The sequence below is a fragment of the Lepidochelys olivacea genome (assembly GCF_965140295.1).
Source record: "Lepidochelys olivacea isolate rLepOli2 genome assembly, chromosome: 13".
Classification (NCBI taxonomy): domain Eukaryota; kingdom Metazoa; phylum Chordata; order Testudines; family Cheloniidae; genus Lepidochelys; species Lepidochelys olivacea.
The window spans coordinates 28103768-28125577 of NC_140423.1; the positions used below are offsets into that span (position 1 = coordinate 28103768).

The 21810-nt window shown below is 42.2% G+C and overlaps 1 protein-coding gene across 1 annotated transcript in view; it reads right to left on the reverse strand.

Annotated features, from left to right (window-relative positions):
• Nucleotides 1-7826: 7826 nt before the first annotated feature.
• Nucleotides 7827-21810, reverse strand: part of CHMP4B (charged multivesicular body protein 4B) — a 33755-nt gene continuing 19771 nt past the window's right edge. The window contains exons 2-5 of the mRNA XM_084646183.1: nucleotides 15800-15977; nucleotides 13303-13417; nucleotides 12763-12889; nucleotides 7827-8144 (exon numbers count right to left, since the gene is read on the reverse strand). Coding sequence (XP_084502309.1) covers nucleotides 8077-8144; nucleotides 12763-12889; nucleotides 13303-13417; nucleotides 15800-15977 — 488 coding nt within the window. The 3' untranslated portion in view covers nucleotides 7827-8076. The remainder of the gene's footprint in view (nucleotides 8145-12762; nucleotides 12890-13302; nucleotides 13418-15799; nucleotides 15978-21810) is intronic.

The window sequence follows — 21810 nt, forward strand, 5'->3', positions numbered from 1 at the left end:
CCACACTACAAGAAAGATGTGGATAAATTGGAGAGAGTCCAGCGAAGGTCAACAAAAATGATTAGGGGTCTGGAACACATGACTTATGAGGAGAGGCTGAGGGAACTGGGATTGTTTAGTCTGCAGAAGAGAAGAATGAGGGGGGATTTGATAGCTGCTTTCAACTACCTGAGAGGTGGTTCCAAAGAAGATGGTTCTAGACTCTTCTCAGTGGTAGAAGATGACAGGACAAGGAGTAATGGTCTCAAGTTGCAGTGGGGGAGGTTTAGGTTGGATATTAGGAAAAACTTTTTCACTGGGAGCGTGGTGAAACACTAGAATGCGTTACCTAGGGAGGTGGTAGAATCTCCTTCCTTAGAAGTTTTTAAGGTTAGTCTTGACAAAGCCCTGGCTGGGATGATTTAATTGGGGATTGGTCCTGCTTTGAGCAGGGGGTTGGACTAGATGACCTCCTGAGGTCCCTTCCAACCCTGATATTCTATGATTCTATGAAATTAGGAGCCCAAAACCTGAGGTGAGCAAATGGAGAAGCCATTTGTGACTTACAAGCAGACAGGTGGGCCAGTGACAGAACTAGAAATACAATTCCCAATCCTCTCCTCTCCCGAAGCACAGGGAGCTCCTGAAAGGGGAGGAGAGCTGCAGCTTGACGGTAGGAAGGGATTGAAGGTGGGAGGACATCGGTCAGGAGTGACAGAAAAATGGCGTTCAGATTAGCATTTTAAATGGAGACGTGTGAAGGCTCAAGGGGAGATTTTGCAGAGACTTGTGCCACCCAAACACTGAAGAGAGACATCGGCTTTAATTCTTAATTGAAACGTTGAAATGTCAGGCTCTGCACTTGCTCAGACTGCAGCAATTAACGAAGCGAATGAAGGAAATGTTCCCTCTCCCTCCGAGGCCTTTGCAATTAAAGACATGGAAGGCTGGAATTAAAATTCCTTTGTTCATCTCATTGGTAAACACAGAAAAATTACATTTGGCTTCAAGCACAAAAGGATTCCTGTTCCTCACTTACATCCAGGAGAGCAGAACAAAGCGGGGTTAGCTCCGACAGAACACAGCCAATTCCTGGGCTCAACAGTAGGAGTCTGCCCCTTGGGTGACCAGACTCGGCATTAAGTGTCACAGCTCCGGCTGACACTTAACCCAGAGAAGTAAAACAGCTGTTTCTGGCCATTGGTCAGATTCTGATGGAACCGATATAAGCTCTTTTTAAGAAACATGTGTACAGTGCCTAGCACAATGTGATTTGTATTACAGTAGCACTTAGAGCTCTTGCCAAGATCAGGGCCCATTGTGCATAGATATGGTGAGCGAGAGAGCCGCCCCAAAGAGCTTACAATTTAAATAGGTTGAGTACGGCTCTGGTTTCTGAATGGAGTACCGAGGTGCTACAAGGATAGAGATAGCGTGCAGGGCAAGTCAGTATTATGTAGCGTGTCAGATGGGGACTTGAGAGGAGAGGGGTTGTCCAGATAGATACCTGGCTTAGTCAGTCTTCTATTTTGATTTCTCACCCTTCACTACTTTAATGGATTCTCGCTTTGGCTCCTTTCCTTCCCCTAGTCTACTGCAGCTAGACCTCAGTTCAGGCTCTGGTCTCCTCAGCTAACCAGAGCAGATCAACACTTGGATGAAAAGCCAAGGAAACCCCAGATTGCTGATGAGTCTAAAAATGGCAGCCATTCATTCTGCCTTGATTCGGTACCAAATCAGTCTTACCCTGCATAGGGACAGAGGGTTCTCTGCTACTGGAACATAAGAATGGCCATACTGGCTCAGACTACTGGTCCATCTAGCCCAGTATCCTGTCTTCTGACAGTGGCCAGTACCAGAGCTTCTCGTGGAGCGTACACTACGGAACAGGGCAATTTTGGAGACATGCACCCCTGTCTTCTCCTCCTGGCTTCTGGCAGTCAGAAGTTTAGGGTAGCCCTTAAGTATGAGGTTACAACCCTGACCATCTTAGCTAATAGTCACCGATGGCCTTATTCGCCATGAATTTATCTAGTTCTATTTTGAACTGAGTTATACTTTTGGCCATCACAACACCCCACGACAATGAGTTCCACAGGTTGACTGTGCATTGAGTGGAGCTGCCCTCTGCTGCAGAAGACCAAGGTCCAGTACCAATTGTGCTTTTTTGCAATTCTGAATTCATGTTTTCATTGGCCCGGCTGTACTGCCCTGGGGGCTAGTTCAGCAGGATAGTGATTGCTGGGCACTGTTGATCACGGACATCCTTCTCTACTGGGTATATGATTGCGTACCTTTTCTTTTTTAAAAATGTTTTACTACCATATACCACTAATCCCTGAGAGACACCAAAGCAGCATTTGAGACCAAGGAACAGGTTAAACTCTGAAGCGTTGCCTACACTCTGAAAGTTACCTGTTACTGACAACAGGTGCGGCCCATTGGGTGCTGAACCTAATTTAGCTACAAGTGCTGACAAAAAAAAAAACAAAAACAAGTTTCAACCCCATTTCAGGACCCAGCTCTTACCCAAGCTTTCTGGAGAGGAGACCAGCACTGTCCCTCGCTAGGCTTGTCGTTAAAAACATGCTCGGTAGCAGTTCAGTCCAGTCACACATGGAACTGACACTGGCTGTCGCTTTCCTGTCCTAGACAAAGCTTAACTGACCCAGATACCGCACCTCAGTATATTGAATGTGAACCACTTCCATTTACATGGAGAGAAAGGAGACAGCCGTTAATTCTCTCAGTACTGGAGCTATGATCCTTGCAGTCCACAAACAAAGGCCATGTATACACTATGGGGACTATACAGGCATAGCTATAGGTCCAGAGCAATGCTGGCATAACCCTGTAGGGTACGCCCATAGGAGGTGGTTTTTCTGTTGCTGTAGGAACACCATCTCCCTGAGCAACGTTAGCTAGGTTGGTGGAAGCATTCTTCTATTGGGCTAGCTGCGTTTACACTTGGAGTTCGGTCAGCATAGCTCCGGCACTCAGGACTGCAGATTTTTCACACCCCTGGTCACTGTAGCTATGATCACCTAAATTTTAAGTGTAGCCCAGGCCCAAGTAGACCATTTAACTGCCAGCTAATGTACAGAAATGCCATTAATTCATCCAGTAATGTTCACACTGTACTCAGCATCAAGGGCTTTGACCCAAGTGAGGTCATTGTAAATTAAACTAATCAGGGAAGGGTAAATGACGCTTAGTCAAGACAAACAGGAGGGTGATTTGTAGTTGTGGTGCCTAGTGAGAGCCCCCCACAACCCACTTAACATTTCCACTAGGCAGGGAGTTTGTAGTGGTTATAGCCTTATGCCCATGCAGAGGTGTGCGGTTGCATCCTAAATTCAGCTCCAGGAGTGGGGTATATAGGTAAGAAACCTGTGAAAGCAGTTTGCAGAGCTTACTACTTCAGCTCCCAGAGGGGAAAGAGGATGAAAAAGTTCAAGATCAAACAACTCTACCCATATAAAGTAATTTTAGCCACCTGCTAGGTGAACCATGGATTTTAAATGTTCCTAAAGTGGTCCTGGACAAAGTCTATCGTTAACTCTTCGTTATCACCTGCGGGAGCTCCCCCTTAAGTCACTTTTGATTTCAGTGGTGCTACCATGAGTTCAGTCCTTACCAGGTTAGCATTACATGTTTTCCTAACCCAGGCCTCCTACATGGTCTATTAGTCTGCATCCTTTGATTCAAGGCCTGCATTCAGACCCACAATCCCTCAGGTGTCAGCTTGCCAAGGTGGGCCTTTATCTCCCCAGTTCCTTTTGTGCTGCTTGCAGGAGGAAATAAACTGCTCTCCTTGAACCCGAGGGGGACATTTTCCTGCAGCCAGCTCCCTTGTCCAGGCAGCCCCAGCACCAAGAATAGAGATACTCCAAATGAGAATACATGTTCGTTATCAGAATCAGTGCCAAGGTGTTAGATGAAACCAGCTACTGCTTCCTCTCTCTCCAGTTTCATGCTAGCTTCTATTGCCTAGAGCTGGGATTAAACCGTCCTCACAGCCTAAAATCAAAGATTGATCAAGTAATCTCCATCAGCACACTTTTCCTACACCACTCCTCCAACCACGTAAGCCTTATTTGTCAGCCTCCACTCTTACTGGTCCCCCTCAAGGGCTTTCAGAAGAAGCAAGGCTTTTTGGCAGCCCAACACTCTCGCTGTTCATGCTCTGAGATAGGAAAACTCTCAGATGCAAATCCTCTTAGAATTAGTTTATTTAAATTCACATGAAATAATTAGTCTGCCATTTTCTAGGAGTAGCTACCCTCGCTGGTACTTTTGGAGAGGACTCACTATTACCACAAATACTCAAGGGATATGAATGTGGATGGTCACTCCAACAGACGTAAGAATTTCCTTTACTAAGCAGATTGAGAAAAATCCAAATGTGCTCCTTGCTCTGTGTTACAAAAGCTGCAGACCAGAGCAGTACCCTGGCACGTCTGCGGGGAGCAGGAGTTGCCTTTTCAATTCTCCACATGGCTTTACCCTACATCATCCCTTTGCCGTGGGTTCATTTTGGGTGCGAAGGTATTAACTGAACCACCCAAACCTGGATGGGCAAATACCACTCTGCGTAAAGAACTCGAAGGAGAAATTGTTACAGCCTGTGCTTTGGAAGTTGGAGAGGCAGAGAGATCCAAGGATACACTACAGGCTGGAACCAGCAAATCTCTGCTGTGCCAAAGGTCATTACTCAAAACCAGGTACCAGGTACCTACTCACACAGCCTTTAGCCATGGACGAAGAAGCTATTTTGGTAAAGGGAGAAGCACATACCTATGGCAGCCCTTTTGTGGCAGTTTAAAGAGATAGCATTTATACCCTCGTATTGTCCTTCCTTAAAATGGAAGGACGGCTCATGGGATTTCACCCGCAGGAAGTGCAATGGGGCTCGGAAGAGTGACCGCCTCTAAGTCCAACTACAAGAGTCGGGGAATGTGTTATTGCTGAGGTTTGACCACTCCTCTTCTGCAACTGGCACGTGCAGGGGGTGGTGCTCTCTGCAGACAAAACCCAAGCAGGAAGTCTCTACACAGGCCAATTCAGGGAAGGCGGCAGCCGTGCATGTGAAGCCATTTCAACCAGGGAGCTTCCAGTGGATTAGGCCAGCCTTCTGTACTACTCTGCATTATTCTCGTGCTCCGAAGCCAAACAATAGGCACTTCATGTGACTGAAGAACAGAACTGTCTAGGGAACTCATCATAGGATGACAGGCTCTCCTGAACACTAGACAGCACTTAGCTACAAAAGGGCTTCAGAGACCTATCGCGCTCTGTCATTCTAGTTTTCCCTGATTAATTTGCTAAATGACCTTAAGGTCAAGCCACAACTTCTGTGTCCCAGTTTCCCCATCTGTACAGTGGGGATAATTCAGCCCTTTTCAAAATGTGGTAAGTAACATCTTCAGGTTTTTCAAAGCGCTGGGAAGGAAAGCATTAAAGACATCCACAAGGCTGGATCACATTTTTCCCCTACTGTGAATGCTGGGAGGTTCTTTGCTGGTATTGCAGGTACATACAATAAAGCAACTAAGCTTTCACTAGTTCAACTGTTTATGCTGGAAAAATAAAGGCTTAATTGCATCTTTAAGAGGTGAATTGAGGGATTTAGCATTCTCCTGTTTGGCTACTGTAATATATAGTAGTGGATACGCAAGACAAAGCTGGCACAACCTTGCTAAAACTGTTAATTCTTTTAAGGCAGGTGCAGGCAAACTTTTTGGCCTGAGGGCCACATCGGGTTTCCAAAATTGTATGGAGGGCTAGTTAGGGGAGGCTGTCTCCCCTGAAACAGCCAGTCGTGGCTCAGTCCCCGCCTCCTATCTGACCACCCCCCCACTGCCACTTCTCGCCCCTTGACGGCTCCCCCAGGACTCCTGCCCCATCCAACCCCCCCATCCCCTGATGGCCCTCCCAGGACTCCTTCCCCATTCATCACCCCCTGCTCCCTGTCCCCGACCACCCCCCACCCCGACTGCCGCCCCCCTCCCCAGGACACCTGCCCCATTCAACCACCCCTTCTCCCTGTCCCCTGACTGCCCCCGCCACCCCATCCAACTACTCTCTCCTTCCTGACTGTCCCCTCGGGACTTCTGCCCCATCCAACCCCCCTGTTCCCCGCCCTCTGACCACCCCGACCCCAATCCACACCCCTGCCCCCGACCACCACCCCCAACTCCCCTGCCCTCTATCCAACCCCCCCCCCCCCCCCGCTACACCCACGCCACCCACAGCACCAGGTACACCCACGCCACCCACAGCACCAGGTTTAAGAGCCTTGTTTATAATTTCTGGCTGTTCGCTGATGTAGGCAGGAGAAGGGGAGACGAAGAGTCAGGAATACAAAGCAGAAGTAAGGCTCCTGACAAGTAATTAAAAAAACCTCACATGTGCTAGACAGACATAGTATTGACCAAAATAAGTCTTCAGAGGAGACTTCTTAAGGTGAAGGTAAAAGTGCAGAGCTGCAAGAGAGAACACTGAATTGTTCCAGCTGCCTGACCAACAGAAAAACCATCACCACACAGGAGTTATGGTGTTCAGTTCCAATTCTGGCAGTCATTTTTTATTGCAGGAGTTTCATTCTCTTCTTGTCTGAAGAAACAGGGTGACGGTACAGATAGGCACATATTAGTGACTCAGCTCCACCCTCCACAACCTTGGGAGCAGTTAGCGGTTCTGCCACCTGTGCCTCTTTGCCTTCTTTCCATTCAGCGTTTCTGGACGTGGTTGTCAGAAACGGAGGTAACAATACTGATGTTAAGGTAACTACTTACCTTCAGGTAGGCGTGCAAATTTCCAGCAAGAAGTCTCACTGCATTTAGTGGTCAAAGCATAAATCCTAATAGAAATATTAGTGCTGTAAAATACAAGATCTTCTTACGAGCACAGAATATGCAACAAATCATGAATGTCAAATTCTTATGATAATTTACAGCATGGTAGGCAGAGAAACAAAGCCAAAACTGTGTGTTCAGCCTTTAAATCAGTTGATTCTACCTAGAATACAGCAGCTCCTAGGGCCCTCTGACTGGGGTCTCAATCTGTTGTTCCAGCATATCATTACACTAAAACAGTCAAGAGTAACTGAGTTACAGAAACACGCCCAACCATTTTGCTCAGCTAAGATTGGAGTTTGTATGATAAATGACCTGACTCTGTATCTGTCACAATTCTGCCATAGCTACAATTATGGACTCAAAGATAAACTGATGCCAAAGAGTCTGTTTATTCCTCTATCAGGCAAGAGCAGAAACCAAATTTAATGTAAATTAAATGTCTTTAAATCTAATAAAATTAGATAATTGACGACACTAGCCGAGAATGAAAATTAATCAAGATATTTAATACAGTGCAAACCATAGTTTCTTAATTAAAATAGATGTATGCATGTATCTGAATGGGTTATCAGTTACCACAAATAGCAATGAACACTGCACTGCTACATAGAAAAAATGTACAGCTGGATTTTAAGTGTAAATCTCCCTTACTTCCAAGGTAGTGTTTATCAATTTCAAATCAGTTTCACTAATTAAAAATGGGAACAGTGACTAGGTCAGTGCAGTGATAGAAGGTGATCACACAGTCAAAGGAAATAAATACAGAGTGCAAAGAACTAAAAACCTAACGCATTCTTATACCTAAACATGAGAAGCCGATGGTGGCTTATGACTTTTCCTTTTTAAATGCCTTACAAGACTTCCAGACACACTTTCAACTGACTTAAAATTACAGGCTGCATTTCAGGTCATTTAGATTCAATACACCCCAAAACTCTAGAAGATGAAGATCCAGCAGTGGCATTAGCATAGTCCAGAAGCTGAACGTTGGATTTTGCAAATACATTTTATTTTACAGAAATTCAACATCAACTGCAGGCAAATTTCCCCGACCCCCTTTGTTTTCTTTGCGCAGACCATGCTATGCAGAGTACAGCGATGCAGTGCCCACTGCTTTGGGTTAAGATTAAAGAGATAAAAGACATTTTGCTGAATGTTTTGTCCCCATCACACTTCACGTGCACCTAGAACAGGTGGCCAAAGTCTGTTTTGTTTTTCCAAGCCGTTGCTGCTGTAGTTACATGTTTCCAGCCCAAGCTTCCAACTCTTTCATGTCATCATCATCCTCCTCTTCTTTCTTCTTGGCTGTAGCATAAAGAGAGTGTGAAGAGTGAGGAGCAGATACCTTGATGTAACCCCATAATGTCCTGCTTCACCTGGACATGCGACTCTGGACTGCACAAGGCACTAGGTCCCATAGAAGAGCAAATATGCCACATGAGGTTTTCAGTTACAAGACTTATGTGCCATTTTAAAAGCCAGCCAGGGTTAAACTTCCTGAGGCCGTATTTCAAAAAGAGAAAAGAAAATGGTTTGTGAGAAGAATGAAAATGTGCATTTTAATCAGAGTGATACACAAGCATTGCCCATATTTGTCACAGTCACCAAATCTCAAAGCATGGGAAGGTGTAGACCTGTTTATTTTAGGAACTCCTTTGGAGCCATGTAGAATTTATTTAGCTAAGCAGTAGCCATTTGGCAATGGATGCCAATACCTTTTGCTTTCTTGTTGCTCAGCATGCTTAAACCAACCACTATGGATTTGGGGCTATTGGTCTTAGACTGATTTGAGCGCAGCACTAGCTGGAAGAACAGATGAGTTGGGAGCCAGGAAATACCAAGTCCTGGCCTAGGATCTCTCAGATTTCCTGTGCTGTTTTCACCTCTGTCTCTCAGTTTCCCTCTCTGAAAATGAAGGCAATAGTTACCTTACAGAAATATTGGGAAGGTTAGTTAAAACTGTACAGTGCTTTGAAGATGTAGAACACTAAGTCTCACCTTAAAAATTTCCAAATACTACACTTTCCCCAAAGAAATTCCTAATGCAGCAAGATAGAGAATTATTTTTAATTTTAAAGATATCCATTCTCTCCCTGTAATGAATCCAGACAGTAGCTTACAGTATGGGGGGGTGGGAGGGGGTGTGTGTGTGTGCGCGCCCACGCGCAATTTGTAATACAAAGCTGGCACAAATGGGAAATTCCTGAAGTACAACCCTTGAAAGGGGAGGAGTCTGTTTGAAGGTTTCTCTTCTTTGGCAGGGCCCCCCAAATTCAACAGGCATGGAAGAGTAGAAATCAGGATAAATAAAAACTGATTTTTAAAAATATCAAATTGAATTTTTGTATTTAAATATTTTCTTTTTAAAATAAGCCTGTAAACATTAAATGTGAAATTATGACAAAATATGTTGAGCCTTACATTTATTATAATCTATTAAAATAATTTAAATGAAAAATGCTACATCAGTCAGCACTCAAATTTTAATGAATTACGGATGCTTTTTTTATTCTATACAGAACTGGGGGAAACTAACTTTTAAGATCAACTGAAGCTTTATAAATATGGCACAATGTCTTACATTGCATTAACTATCTGTATTTTCAGTTTTGATAATGGAGCAAATGCTGGTATTTAAATTTATCAGATGTCAGTACTTTTAGTTTCTGTTGTGCAGAAAAGCTTTTGCCTTAATTACTTTTGGTTTCAGGTTAGCAAGAAGGTGCAGAGAAAATATTTTTTTCATTTGGGCTAGTTCATTCAAAGTGGAGAAGCTAACTGAGCTGAAAAAGAAGAAAAGCTTATTTTCCTCTTTCAATCTATGAACCACCACCAGGTGGGAAGAGGATTTATAGATTCTAAAGCCAGAAGGGACCATTGTGATCACCTAGTCTGACCTCCAGAATAACACAGGCCAGAGAGCTTCCCTAAAATAATTCCTAGAGCAGATCTTTTATAAAAAAAATTTTTTTGATTTAAAAATTATCAGTGATGGAAAATCCACCACGACCCTTGGTAAATTGTTCCAATGGTTAATTATCCTCGCAGTCAAAAATTTATGCCTTATTTCCAGCCTGCATTTGTCCTACCTTCAACTTCCAGCCACTGGATCGTATCATAACTTTCTCTCCTAGACTGAAGATCCCATTATTAAATATTTGTTCTCTATATATAGGTACTTGTAGACTGTAATCAAGTTACCCTTAACCTTCTCTCTGTTAAACTAAATAGGTTGAGTTCTTTGAGTCTATCACCATATGGAATGTTTTCTAATCCTTTAATCATTCTTGTGGCTCTTCTCTGAGACAACAACATCTTTCCTGAATTGCGGGAAGCAGAACTAGACACAATATTCAAGCAGCGGTCGCACCAGTGCCAAATATACAGGTCAAATAACCTCTCTACTTCTATTTGAGATTCCAGTCTTTATGCATCCCTAGATCACATTACCTCTTTTGGCCACAGTGTCCCATTGGAAGCTCATGTTCAGCTGATAATCCACCATGATCCCCTCCAGTCTTTTTCAGAGTCACTGCTTCCCAGGATAGAGTTCCCCATTCTGTAAGTATGGCCTACACTCTTTGTTTTGGGATGTATACATTTATATTTAACTGTATTAAAACACATATTGTTTGCTTGCGCCCAGTTAGCCAAGTGATCCAGATCACTCTGTATTAGTGACCTGGCTGCCTCAATTTTTACCACTCTCCCAATTTTAGTATCATCTGCAAACTTTATCAGTGATGATTTTATGTTTTTTCCCAGGTAACTGATAAAAAAAAATGTTAAATAGTATAGGGCCAAGGACTGATCCCTGCAGGACTCCACTAGAAACACACCCACTTGATGAACATTCCCCGTTTACAACTACATGTTGAGACTTATCAGTTAGCCAGTTTTTAATCCATTTAACATGCGACATGTTCATTTTATATCATTCTAGTTTTTTTTAATCAAAATGTTGTGTGGCACCAAGCCAAATGCCTTTCAGAAATCAACTTTATCAACTAAATTTATAATCTCATTTAAAAAGCTGTCAAGTTAATTTGACAGGATCTATTTTCCATATACCCATGTTGATTGGCATTAATTACATTACTCTCCTTTAATTCTTTATTAACTGATTCCCATATCAGCCACTCCATTATCTTGCCTGGGACCTATATCAGACCTAGAATTACCCGGGTCATCCTGTTTACTCTTTTTTAAAATTAGCACATTAATTTTCTTCTAGTCTTCTGAAACTTCTCCAGTACCCTGAGACTAACTGAAAATCAACATTAACTCTCCAGCAAGCTCCTCAGCCAACTCTTTTAAAACACCTTGATGCACGTTGACTGGACCTGTTGATTTAAAAGTATTAACTTTAATAGCTTCTGTTTAACATTCTCCAGAGATATTAGTGGAATGGAAAGAGCGTTATCACTATATGATGGGACTACATGTTTTTTCACCCAAACACAGAACAGAAATATTTATTGAACACTTCTGCCTTTTCTGCATTATTATTGCTAATTCTACTATTTCAATCTACTAATAAACCAATGCCATTGTCAAGATTCTTCCTGTTATAACATATTGTTAAAACTCCTTATTGTCCTTAACAATGCTGGCCATAGATTTCTCCTTGTGTCACTTTGCTTCTGTTATCCATTTCCTACAATTCCTAACTTCAAATTTTTAGAATTAAAAGATCTAAATCAGAAGGACACAGGGCCAGATTTTCAAAGGGACTTGATTTCAATGGGAGTTAGCCACTTAGCCTGCTTAGATAATTTCAGAAATACTGCTAGGCACTTAAATATCTTTGAAAAAATCTGGCGCATGGTGACCAGAAACAATCCATCAATTCACTAACTATAGTAAATACTTCCTTTGTTTAATAGGTCAGTTTTAAATGCAAAAAAAGTATTAACTTTTTTTTTATGTATACAGCATAATTAAGATGTTTTTATTAGTTAAATAAAACAAATTTTAAAATGCTATTTTGGTACTTCTAATGGACTCCTAATTGCCATCCAAATGCAGCTTGCCACAAATCCCAGGTTTAAAAAAAAAAAAATAATCACCTGATAAACAAGAAATGCATCACATCACCATTCAACAGTGGTCACTTCATAGACAAGAACCATGGAGGGCTGGACCCAATGGCAGAACCAACAAAGAACCTCACCACAGCAGAATCAGGTTAGTGTGGAGCTTCTCTATGTACTAGTAATACACCTGCACCAACCAGGATTTGTCCTTGTAATTTGCCTCCCCAGAGGCTTTTGCTCCAAGGTTTTGCACAAGACTCAGTTTGGTGTCATCTGATTTGAGTGCCACCCCTAAGGTAGGGACCCCATGCACCTTGGGTAATCAGGAGTCAGCAGTATTCCCCCAAGACCAGGTGCTATGAAAACAGAGGGCCAGCTATGTAAAACCACAGCATCCCAGTACAGGGATGAGAGGCAGACTCAAGGACCTGCAAACATGGTTCAATCAGAGCCCTGAGACCAACTTGGAAGACTAAATTCCAAGAACTATTTCTCACTCAAGTCTCCCTTGATTTTACCTCTGTGTTTGGTCTTGTCAGGATTGCTTCCCATTAAATTAGCTGCCATTAGTACAAGACTCCCAGCTTCCATTTCCTCCTCCTACATCTCCATTCTGCCTTGAACCTTGTTTAACATATTATAGGATAAACTGGAAGTGCAGGAATACATGCTAACTGCTCCTGTTACAGCTATTAATTTTCATAGCTCTAATGAAAGGAGATGGATTCCTTGAGAATAACACATCATGTAATTCATGAATCCCATATTAACTCTACAAGCTGCTTGTAGCCAGAAAATTCAAAATTCAAATCCTTATTAAGAGCTGCTGATTTGATGAATGCACATGTTAATGAACCAAGCTGACTTTGGCAAAGGCAGACAATTACCTGGCTTTGATGGTATTGCTATTGAGGGCACGTTTGGCAGTGGTACTGTCTCGGGACCACTGATCTCCAGCAGGTTTTTGTCTAATTCTTCCTGTTCTAGTTCCTCCAATTCTGCCATCAGTTCATCCTAGTATTGTAAAGGGAAAAAGAAGGATTCAGATCACACTTGCCACTAAGTAACACAAACACAGACAGACTCAGCTAGGTATATTATTACAGGGGATGGCCTAAATGACCCTCCAGCACATGACCCTCCAACTGTGAGGGCAGGTCTGAGTCTCAACCCCGATCTGAATTTATGGCTTCACTTTCTGTTGGGCACAGAATTATCTGATCCAAAAGCCTCCAAAACGTTGGGGGTTGAAGTCCCATCCAAGTTTTGTAGCTGCCATGCGCCCAATTTTCCAGAGGTGGAAGAGACCACTTGCTAGGAGAAATTTTACATTCTAGAACTTACATTCTTGTCTGAATGCATGCAGAACTCAGATCACTAAGAGATGGGTTTTAATTTAAAACAGTGTAACTCTTGAGCTGTTTTACCTCATCAAAGTCTTCCCCAAATCCTACAGGCTTTGAAATAGCTGTTGAAATTTCATCTGCCAGCTCCTGCTGTTCTGCAATGTCCTGCATCAATTCGTCTACTTTATCGATATCCCTGTAAAGAGAAGAGTACATGATGTTAGGTCATTAGCCTGGTTTGCACTGCCCACTGACTACATTTGCTAATTCTGTGGCAATGCTAATTCCACACTGTGATGGCATTTCAGCTGTGCATGACCTCACATCTCCAGCCACTGCAGCTCTTCCTCCCTCAACTGCTCCACCCTGAGCAATCTCCAGTCCCTACTCCCTGCCAACATCTTGGCATTTTTACCCATTGCAGAAAGGTATGAAGCTTCCTCTAAAGCACACGCCATTTCTACTGTGTGGATTGGGCAGGAGGAGGTGCTCATTCCCAGCAGATTACCTCCCTAATGATTCTAGAAATCACCGGTTTGCTGTTCTTAAATTTTTCTCTTTGGCAGAAATTTAGTGCTGAAAGATGGACTGAGAGCCCTGGAGGACAAAAGCTTCCATTTGCCCTCAGAAAAGATATAAACACATGGCAAGATGGACTGATCCCACAAAATCCTTTCACATAGGTAGCCAAGCAGCCCATTGGCTGGCAACTACTTTTGGTTACTACTACAGATCTAGGTCAGCTTTAACTTGTCGGGGTGAAAGGCTCCGTTACCCTATTATCAATCCTTTAAGCCATCAAGAGCCAATTATCAGTTTGTTTTGAACTCTAATTCTTAGTGTAACTCAGATCTAATTGCTTTAGTCAAGGCTGGAAGAAAAAAGTGCCTTCACAGGACAAAAAATTATCAGCAGCAGCGTCAAGTCCACAGTTAAGGGCGAGCTGAGTTTTGCACTTGAAACTGGGATTCAACCTCTTATGTATGAAAAATATAAGATGTCCTCCCCAAAATTCTACTCCTTAGTCTCCGAGCATAGAATGACTTCTAAAAATTTAGAAACAAATTCATTAATTAGTTTTAATTAAATTAAAAATGGGTCCTTTAAGAAACCTGGCACCTGTTTTGTCATACTTATGTCCCCAACGACCATAATGAAATAATGCAGACTTTTACAACTTTCTATATACTTAACTCACTGAAATCTTGTGCATGGATTACATTTAAAGGGTTTTCTCGTTTTTTAGAATTGTCATTCTCCACACACACCCCCATTCTCCATATTCAAGTTTATTCAGGGGCAGGAACTCAATACACTTCAGAGAATTCCACAAAGAACTGCCCTCTTCCAAAATAGCCACTTTTCCTCATTGTTCTCAATGGAACTGAAGCAACAGATGGCTCTTAGCAAAAATAGCCATTGCATCTATTTTTTATTTATTTTTATTTATTTATTTATTTTTATTAACATCTCCTCGGTGTTCTTCTCCGCCTCCTGACAGCATAGAGGGCTATCATCTTTCCTGAGGTCAGTTTACCTTCACTCCCATTGAGAGCAATGGAATGTGGTGGCATTTGGAAAGAGGGCATATTAACTGAGCTCAGCACCTGGCCTCATTGTCATTGCAAAAAATGGGGGATGCAGGTCATTTTGAAAGAGTACAATTCTTCATACGTTTCTCTGGAGAATATTTTACGCACCAGCCTTTTCTAACTGAAAGCTTTTCTGTTGTGAAAAACAGCGAAAAATTTTACAAAGTTACCCTGTTGCACCAGAGTTACTCAAGAGAGGGGGGAAATGGAGGGTATGCATACAGGAGATTGTAGGGGGTAAAGGAGAGAAGAGAAATCTGAGGCACTCTTCAACAATTTCATGTCTTTAAAAATCAGTTTAATTTAATCTAGGACCACAAACAATAAAATGCCCTAATCACATGAGGTCACTATATGGCTGAGTAAAGACTATTTACATTCCTATATCTGAACAGGTTTGGATTTCTTTTAAATTTAACCTTAGTTGAGAGTTTCCTGGGTTTGCTAATATTGGCTTTGTGTTAATTACAACATCTCTGTAATGTAATTTACCCTTAGTTACTAATATGTACTCTCAACCATAACTCCATCTCAAAGTCATTTTTGTCTGCAAATTATACTGAGTAGAGGAAAAAAGGAACAGACTACACACCCCTTTTAAGAAGTGTTCAGGCATTAGATGGATCTGTGACCGGTACATCGCTGAAACCACTTCAGACTATTATTGACACTATCCTTTAGCTAGACAAAAATTGTGTGCGCGCTATTAATGGTCATACCACACAAAATGTTTCTGGGTTGAAAAATCCCAGTCTTTTGTAGCTCCATCAATAAGCGAATGCATCCAGTATTATATTTTAAACTTTTTAAAAATAATTTACTACATTGTCTGTAACCTCTGCAAAAATCAGTTATTTCATGCCAAGATGACGCAGAGCATTTTAGCAGATTGCGTGGGACCCGGTTCATTATTCTCTTTCTATAATTTTTCGTTTGATTTTGATAGAGTGGACATTCATTCAAGGATACAATATGAAATTTCTTACATGTTGTCATGAGCAGCTTTCATAGCTTTAGCAGCCAAGCCCATATTCTTGAGCACTTCAGTATTGGTGTTGGCATTTTCAAGGGCTTCCCTCTGGAATTCAATTGTTGATAACGTGCCATCTATCTGTGAAAGCTGCTTCTCGTACCTCTTCTTGCGTTTTAGGGCTTGAAGAGCAGCTAGACGAAACAAAATCAAAATAGGATGCATGTTATTTGTGTCCAAAATAGCCATTCAAATGTGTACAAAATTCCATTCACAAAACAGAACAATGTTTAATTCATTCTATTGCTCATCTGCTCGTCTTTCTAGTTTAATTGAAATTTGTTACTGTTGTTATTCCTGCCTAAACAAATGTCATGGTAGCCAAGCCTCTGATGTCCACTTCATGTCAAATACAGACTATAAACCAGCAATTACAACATTGGTAGTCTAGATGCTCAGCATGGATGATGCTACAGAGAGGTAGGCAAACTTTTTGGCCCGAGGGCCACATCGGGGTTGCAAAACTATACGGAGGTCCAGGTAGGGAAGAATGTGCCTCCCCAAACAGCCTGGCCCCTGCCCCCATCTACCCCCTCCCACTTTCCACCCCTCGACTGCCCCCCTCAGAGTCCCTGACTCATCCAACCCCCACCCCGCTCCTTGTCCCTGACCGCCCCCTCCTGGGACTCCCACCCCTAACTGTCCCCCGGGACCCCACGCCCTATCCAACCCCCCCTGCTCCCTGACTGTCCCCCCACAGAACCCCTGACCCATCCAACCACCCCCTGCTCCCTGTTCCCTGACTGCCACCCTGGGACCCCCCACTCCCCACCCCCTTACCATGCCAGAACCAGCCATGCCCCCTGGCAGCGCGGTGTGCTCAGGCTGTGGGGGAGGGAGACAGCAGGGGAAGGGCCAGGGGCTAGCCTCCCCGACTGGGAGCTCAGGGGCTGGGCAGGACGGTCCCACAGGCTGGATGTGGCCCGTGGGCCATAGTTTGCGCACCTCTGTGCTACAGAGTACTGTGTTTTATAGCAAATACCATGTCTCAAAACATAAGCTTTAAAAGTAACATCTTCCTCCATCTTTTCCCATGGAACACACAGCAGTCCATGGTACAGTAACTGCCAAACATGGTTTTAACTATGCCGCAGGCTCAGGCAGCAGCTGCAGATAAGCAGGAGTGACTGGGAGAAAGTATTCTGTACAGAGTTACAAACACCAAGGTTACAAATTGACCAGTCAACTACACCTCTCATTTGAAACGGGAAGCATGCAATCAGGTAGTAGCAGACACAAAAAAGGGCAAATACAGTATAGTACTGTGTTAAATGTAAACTACTAAAAAAAATAAAGGGAAGGCAGCATTTTTCTCTGCATAGTAAAGTTTCAAAGTTGTATTAAGTCCATGTTCAGCTGTAAACTTTTGAAAGAACAACCATAACATTTTGTTCAAAGTTACAAACATTTCAGAGTTACGAACAACCTCCATTCCCGAGGTGTTCGTAACTGAGGTTCCACTGTACGTCACGTCCTGGTCCCGCTCCTGTTTGAATAAGAGCAGCGGTCAAGGAAAGCTCATCTTGTATAAACACTCTTGACATCTCCCCTGGTGTAAGGACCCACCCGCACAGAACCTTCTAAACATGATTTTTGTAACCAATAGAGGTGCTGTCTCCTTATCTGTAACCCTGTCCAGTTTGAGCCTGCACAGCAGCTTTCCTGCTGTAAGTGTTTGTTTCTAGATCACAAAGTGCTGTCAATGAAAGTAAGGGCAGATGCCCACAATGCCTTTGCACGAAATCCACAGAGTGACACCAACACATGGGTCTGAGGAGTCTGGAATGTACTGTTGTACAGAGAGCTGTGAGGAAGGAGAACCAGTCAAAATGGATACACAAACCAGATCAGCGTTTTCAGTTAACACTAAGCACTCAACTCCTCACTCCCAGTGCTTGTGCACATGTGCGCACAACCAGTTACAGGAAGATACCACCACCCGATTAGATCACTGGCAAAAGTGAAACTCAGCTAGCTGCTCTGGATCAATCATTCATGATGTACGTGGATTAAAGCTGGCTGGAAAATCCCTGTTAAAAATTACGTGTTCTTTAAAAAAAAAAAATGTAATCCCAAACTGAGACAAAATGGCAAAAAGCGCGACATTTTCCCAGAAAGGGATTTTAGGAAAGCTCTGTTTCAGGTGAACCAACATGGAATTTTTAATTTTTCTGAGAAAGTGACATTGACAAGAGCCTTGCAGCCCAACGGCAGGACAGGCAGAGTGCCCATGCACCCGGGGAGCTAAGCTGAGCATCAGGGGGGCAGAGAATCAGGCGTTCAGTGATGGCAGCCACCTGTAAAGCTTTTGTCATGAGAGACCTTCCAAGCAGGCAACTGGGAAACCATCATTTTGATTCCCTGCTCAAAACTAATTATGTGTGCACGCAAAACTAAAGTTTTTCCCATAGAAAATTTTGGTTTTGCAAAGGACTTTTTTTGTTGAAAATCATTACAATAAAAAAAACTTATGACCAACTGTAGTGTGGATATAAAGTGCCTGTAAGTAGTTACAAATTTGATTACAGGCTGTAGTGTGAAAAGGGCCTACCAAAGGACAGATCGGTTGGGTATCATCACACGAAGAAAAAAGGAACACACACAGTAAAATATTGGGCACAACCACATAGGCATAGGCATATTCCTACTATACCTATCCCCTTAAATATACATTACAAAAAAAATCTATATTAGAAACAAATGCCTTTGCCCCTCCATGACCAAGCATTACATCTCCCTCCATCCAGGTCCTTTTCTAGCTATTTCCAACCAACCAACCTGTGCTTCGGCTGACAGACACAACACAACCTCTCTGAAAGAGTCATTGTTTGGATGAAACAATTAATTACCCTAAATGTTATTTCCAGCTACCTCTGCCAAAGAGATCAATAATCCAGTTCTTCAATATACAATAGACTTGGTAACTTAATAAGAACATTTATCTGCTTAAGACATAGAATCAACTTGGATATCTACTCAGACTCTAACCCGATGACTGCAGTTCTTTGCTCCAAGATACAGCTTAACATTTGAATTCAGACCTGTGTTGCATTTCACTCCATGCATGTCCTTTTCGTTCAAGTCTCTAGCCTCTGTGAAAGTCGGATCAAAAGAAGTTTACTGGGGAAAGGTGTAAGAAATGAATAATTGAGAAGTCTCAGACATATACACACACACACACAATATCCGGTCGAGGGCCAGTTTGTAACAGCGAACTTGTCAGTTACACATGTTCACTAGAAGTGAAGAAAAAACAGAGAGAATTTCCAAAATCCAGTTCTAAAACCCATCCCCTAAAAATGCTATTTCAGAATTTGCCTTTCCTCACTGTAGTGCTGGAACTGAATTGTGGGGGAGATTCCCCCTCCCCTACCCCAAAGTTATAGCTTTCCTGAAGAGAGAGAGACTACACTCCCTTGTCACCTTTTCTAGAATACTGACAATTTCAAGCAACATGATGGAGTGGCTGCAACACAGGTGACAGGGCTGATCTCCTAGAAGCTGACTGTAAATTTACAGGGGCCTCATATGTTGGGTCCTGTCTTGATGGGTAAAAGGAGAGTTATCCAATTGTGTTCAGTTGAAAACACACACCTTTTTAGCCCATCAAGACAAGGCTTCTGGGTGGTTGCACACTACACAATCCTTTAGTCTTGTAACCCTCGGGTTATATTATCATTACTCTGCAACACATTACAAAACAGAAAACTAGGTACAGTTACAATTAAAGCTGCCAAGCACAAATCAAAAGTACCATTGATCACATCCATTGAAACAATCTAAACAGCCAGTATGAAAATCAGAGGTCACATTGCCCATTTTGAGTCCAGCTTTGCACAATTCATGCACACACTGCTAAACAAATATTTCTGTGACCTGCTCCCCCACTTGACAGGTGTCCCTATTTTAGGACCAATCCAAATTCCATTGACAATAGCAGTAGTCTTTCCTTTGATATGAATGGGAGTTTGACTGGGCTTTCAAGTAATAAAAGTATTTGTTCTGCAGTATCATGCTGGATGCTATTGGTGACTGCTTTATGCCATATCATAAAATTATGTGCAATACATTAAACAAATATTAGAGATTATAATAAACAAACTAAATACAATTTAATTTGGGACTGATATTATCTTGCTCAGAAGGAAAAGCCTGCTATTTGGATGTGCTTGTATTCAGTAGTGATAGCACTAGAAAGAAATACGAGAAACAAAGGTGGGAAGTTCAGAACTGTTGATTTTGTGGAATATGTAGACTGCAAGGCCAGACTTCTTACAGCTGTTGTATAAACAGAAGTACGGTATTATAGTTTATGTACAGTTCTTAATGAAAGCTATGGGCTAAATACATAAGCTTCGTTTAGACTTTGTACTTACTGGGAGTATTTTGTTACAAGGGCAGAACTCAGGCTATGTGGGCACTAAACACTGAGAATGTGTTTTTCATTGTGTGTGTGGATGAACTAGATGTCAGGGTACTAACCAGAATTTTGTAACCATATCTTTCTATTTCCATTCCATTTATTTCTATTTTCTTCTCTTGCCCACCCTTCCCACCACAGGAGTGTCTGTTCAACGTATTTCACTCTAATTGCACTTACTAATCTTAAACCATTAGAGATTTTTTTTGTTTTGTAATTTCCCTCAGCTTTTTGTTTGTTTGGTGGTAAATCTCTGGTTTAATAAGTCAGGCTCCTGCTCCTGCATATGAAAAGCTCTGTGCTATGTCTCAGGTAAGCTTTAGTTGACTCTTAAGTTCTCTCCAACCCTGGTTCTCCGGTCAATCTGTAGTGTCCTGATCCGGGCCAGTCCATGCCCCAGCATTAGCCCTACTTTCCCATGTTATCCCCTGACATTTTTTCTAACAAGAATGTCCTTATACCCAGTAGTGGTCATGACCTTGATTTAAAAATCTCACTACTCAAGTTTTCCATAGTCCCTTCCATTTTGCCTGCTGCAGGATTACGCTATGAGAAAATGGTAGAAAAGACTTATGTTTCAATGATGTTGAGGGGGGAAGGAACACAAATAGGAATGTAAGAGCAAATATGTGCTGTCTTACTCATATACACATGTACCACACTTTTCAACACTTGGACAATTTAGGGTAATATTTACCCAGTCAATTAACATCTAGATGCAAAGCACTTTTTTGAAGTGAAAAGAGACATTATACAACTGATTAAATATCACTGCACCTGGCATTAAAAAAAGTGTACTAAAAAGGTCAAACAAGACACTGAAATGTCTCTAATACAGAGGAATGCACCTTACTGTAGTTTATTTAGAGGTCATTTAATAGCAGCTACATTTCCACAACTATGCTTTAATCCAATTTAGAATTCATACCATTTACAACTGGAATCTTTTATTAAATTGGAGAGATTATGAGACTCTGAAAGGCTAATTTGGGTCATTTCACATTCATTTTCTCCTGTGAGCTCTATTAATTCATTTATCCCCCTACAATACGATGCATTTCGCATTCAGGATTTTTCTTTTTTTGCACTAATCAGCTCTGCTTTTTCATGGCTTTGCTTTCACAGATAAACTAAGGCACAGAAGTCAGACTGTGAATACAAGTGAAGAGAACATTCTGTGCTACACAAGAATATCCCCACCAGATCTTTCACATGAGAACATTACGTCTTCCAAACAGACATGCCCAACCAGTATTTATGTTAGGTACTGAACCAAAACTCAGATGGAATTAAAATATCCTTATTAACTCTAATCTATATCTAGATCTTTTTACTTTTGATCTACAGCATATAAAATAACCATCAAGATACAAGTGAGATTGTTTGCCCTTGAACAATGTACATTCCCAGGATGTTTGCAGGCTGCTTTAATAGGCCAGACTCAGCGGCAGACAAAACTCAAGTCTAATTCCCAGACACACTAGAGTTCTACCCTGCAATCAAATCCACTAGCCTGTGTCCTGAATCCACTCGGAAGCCTGTGTATT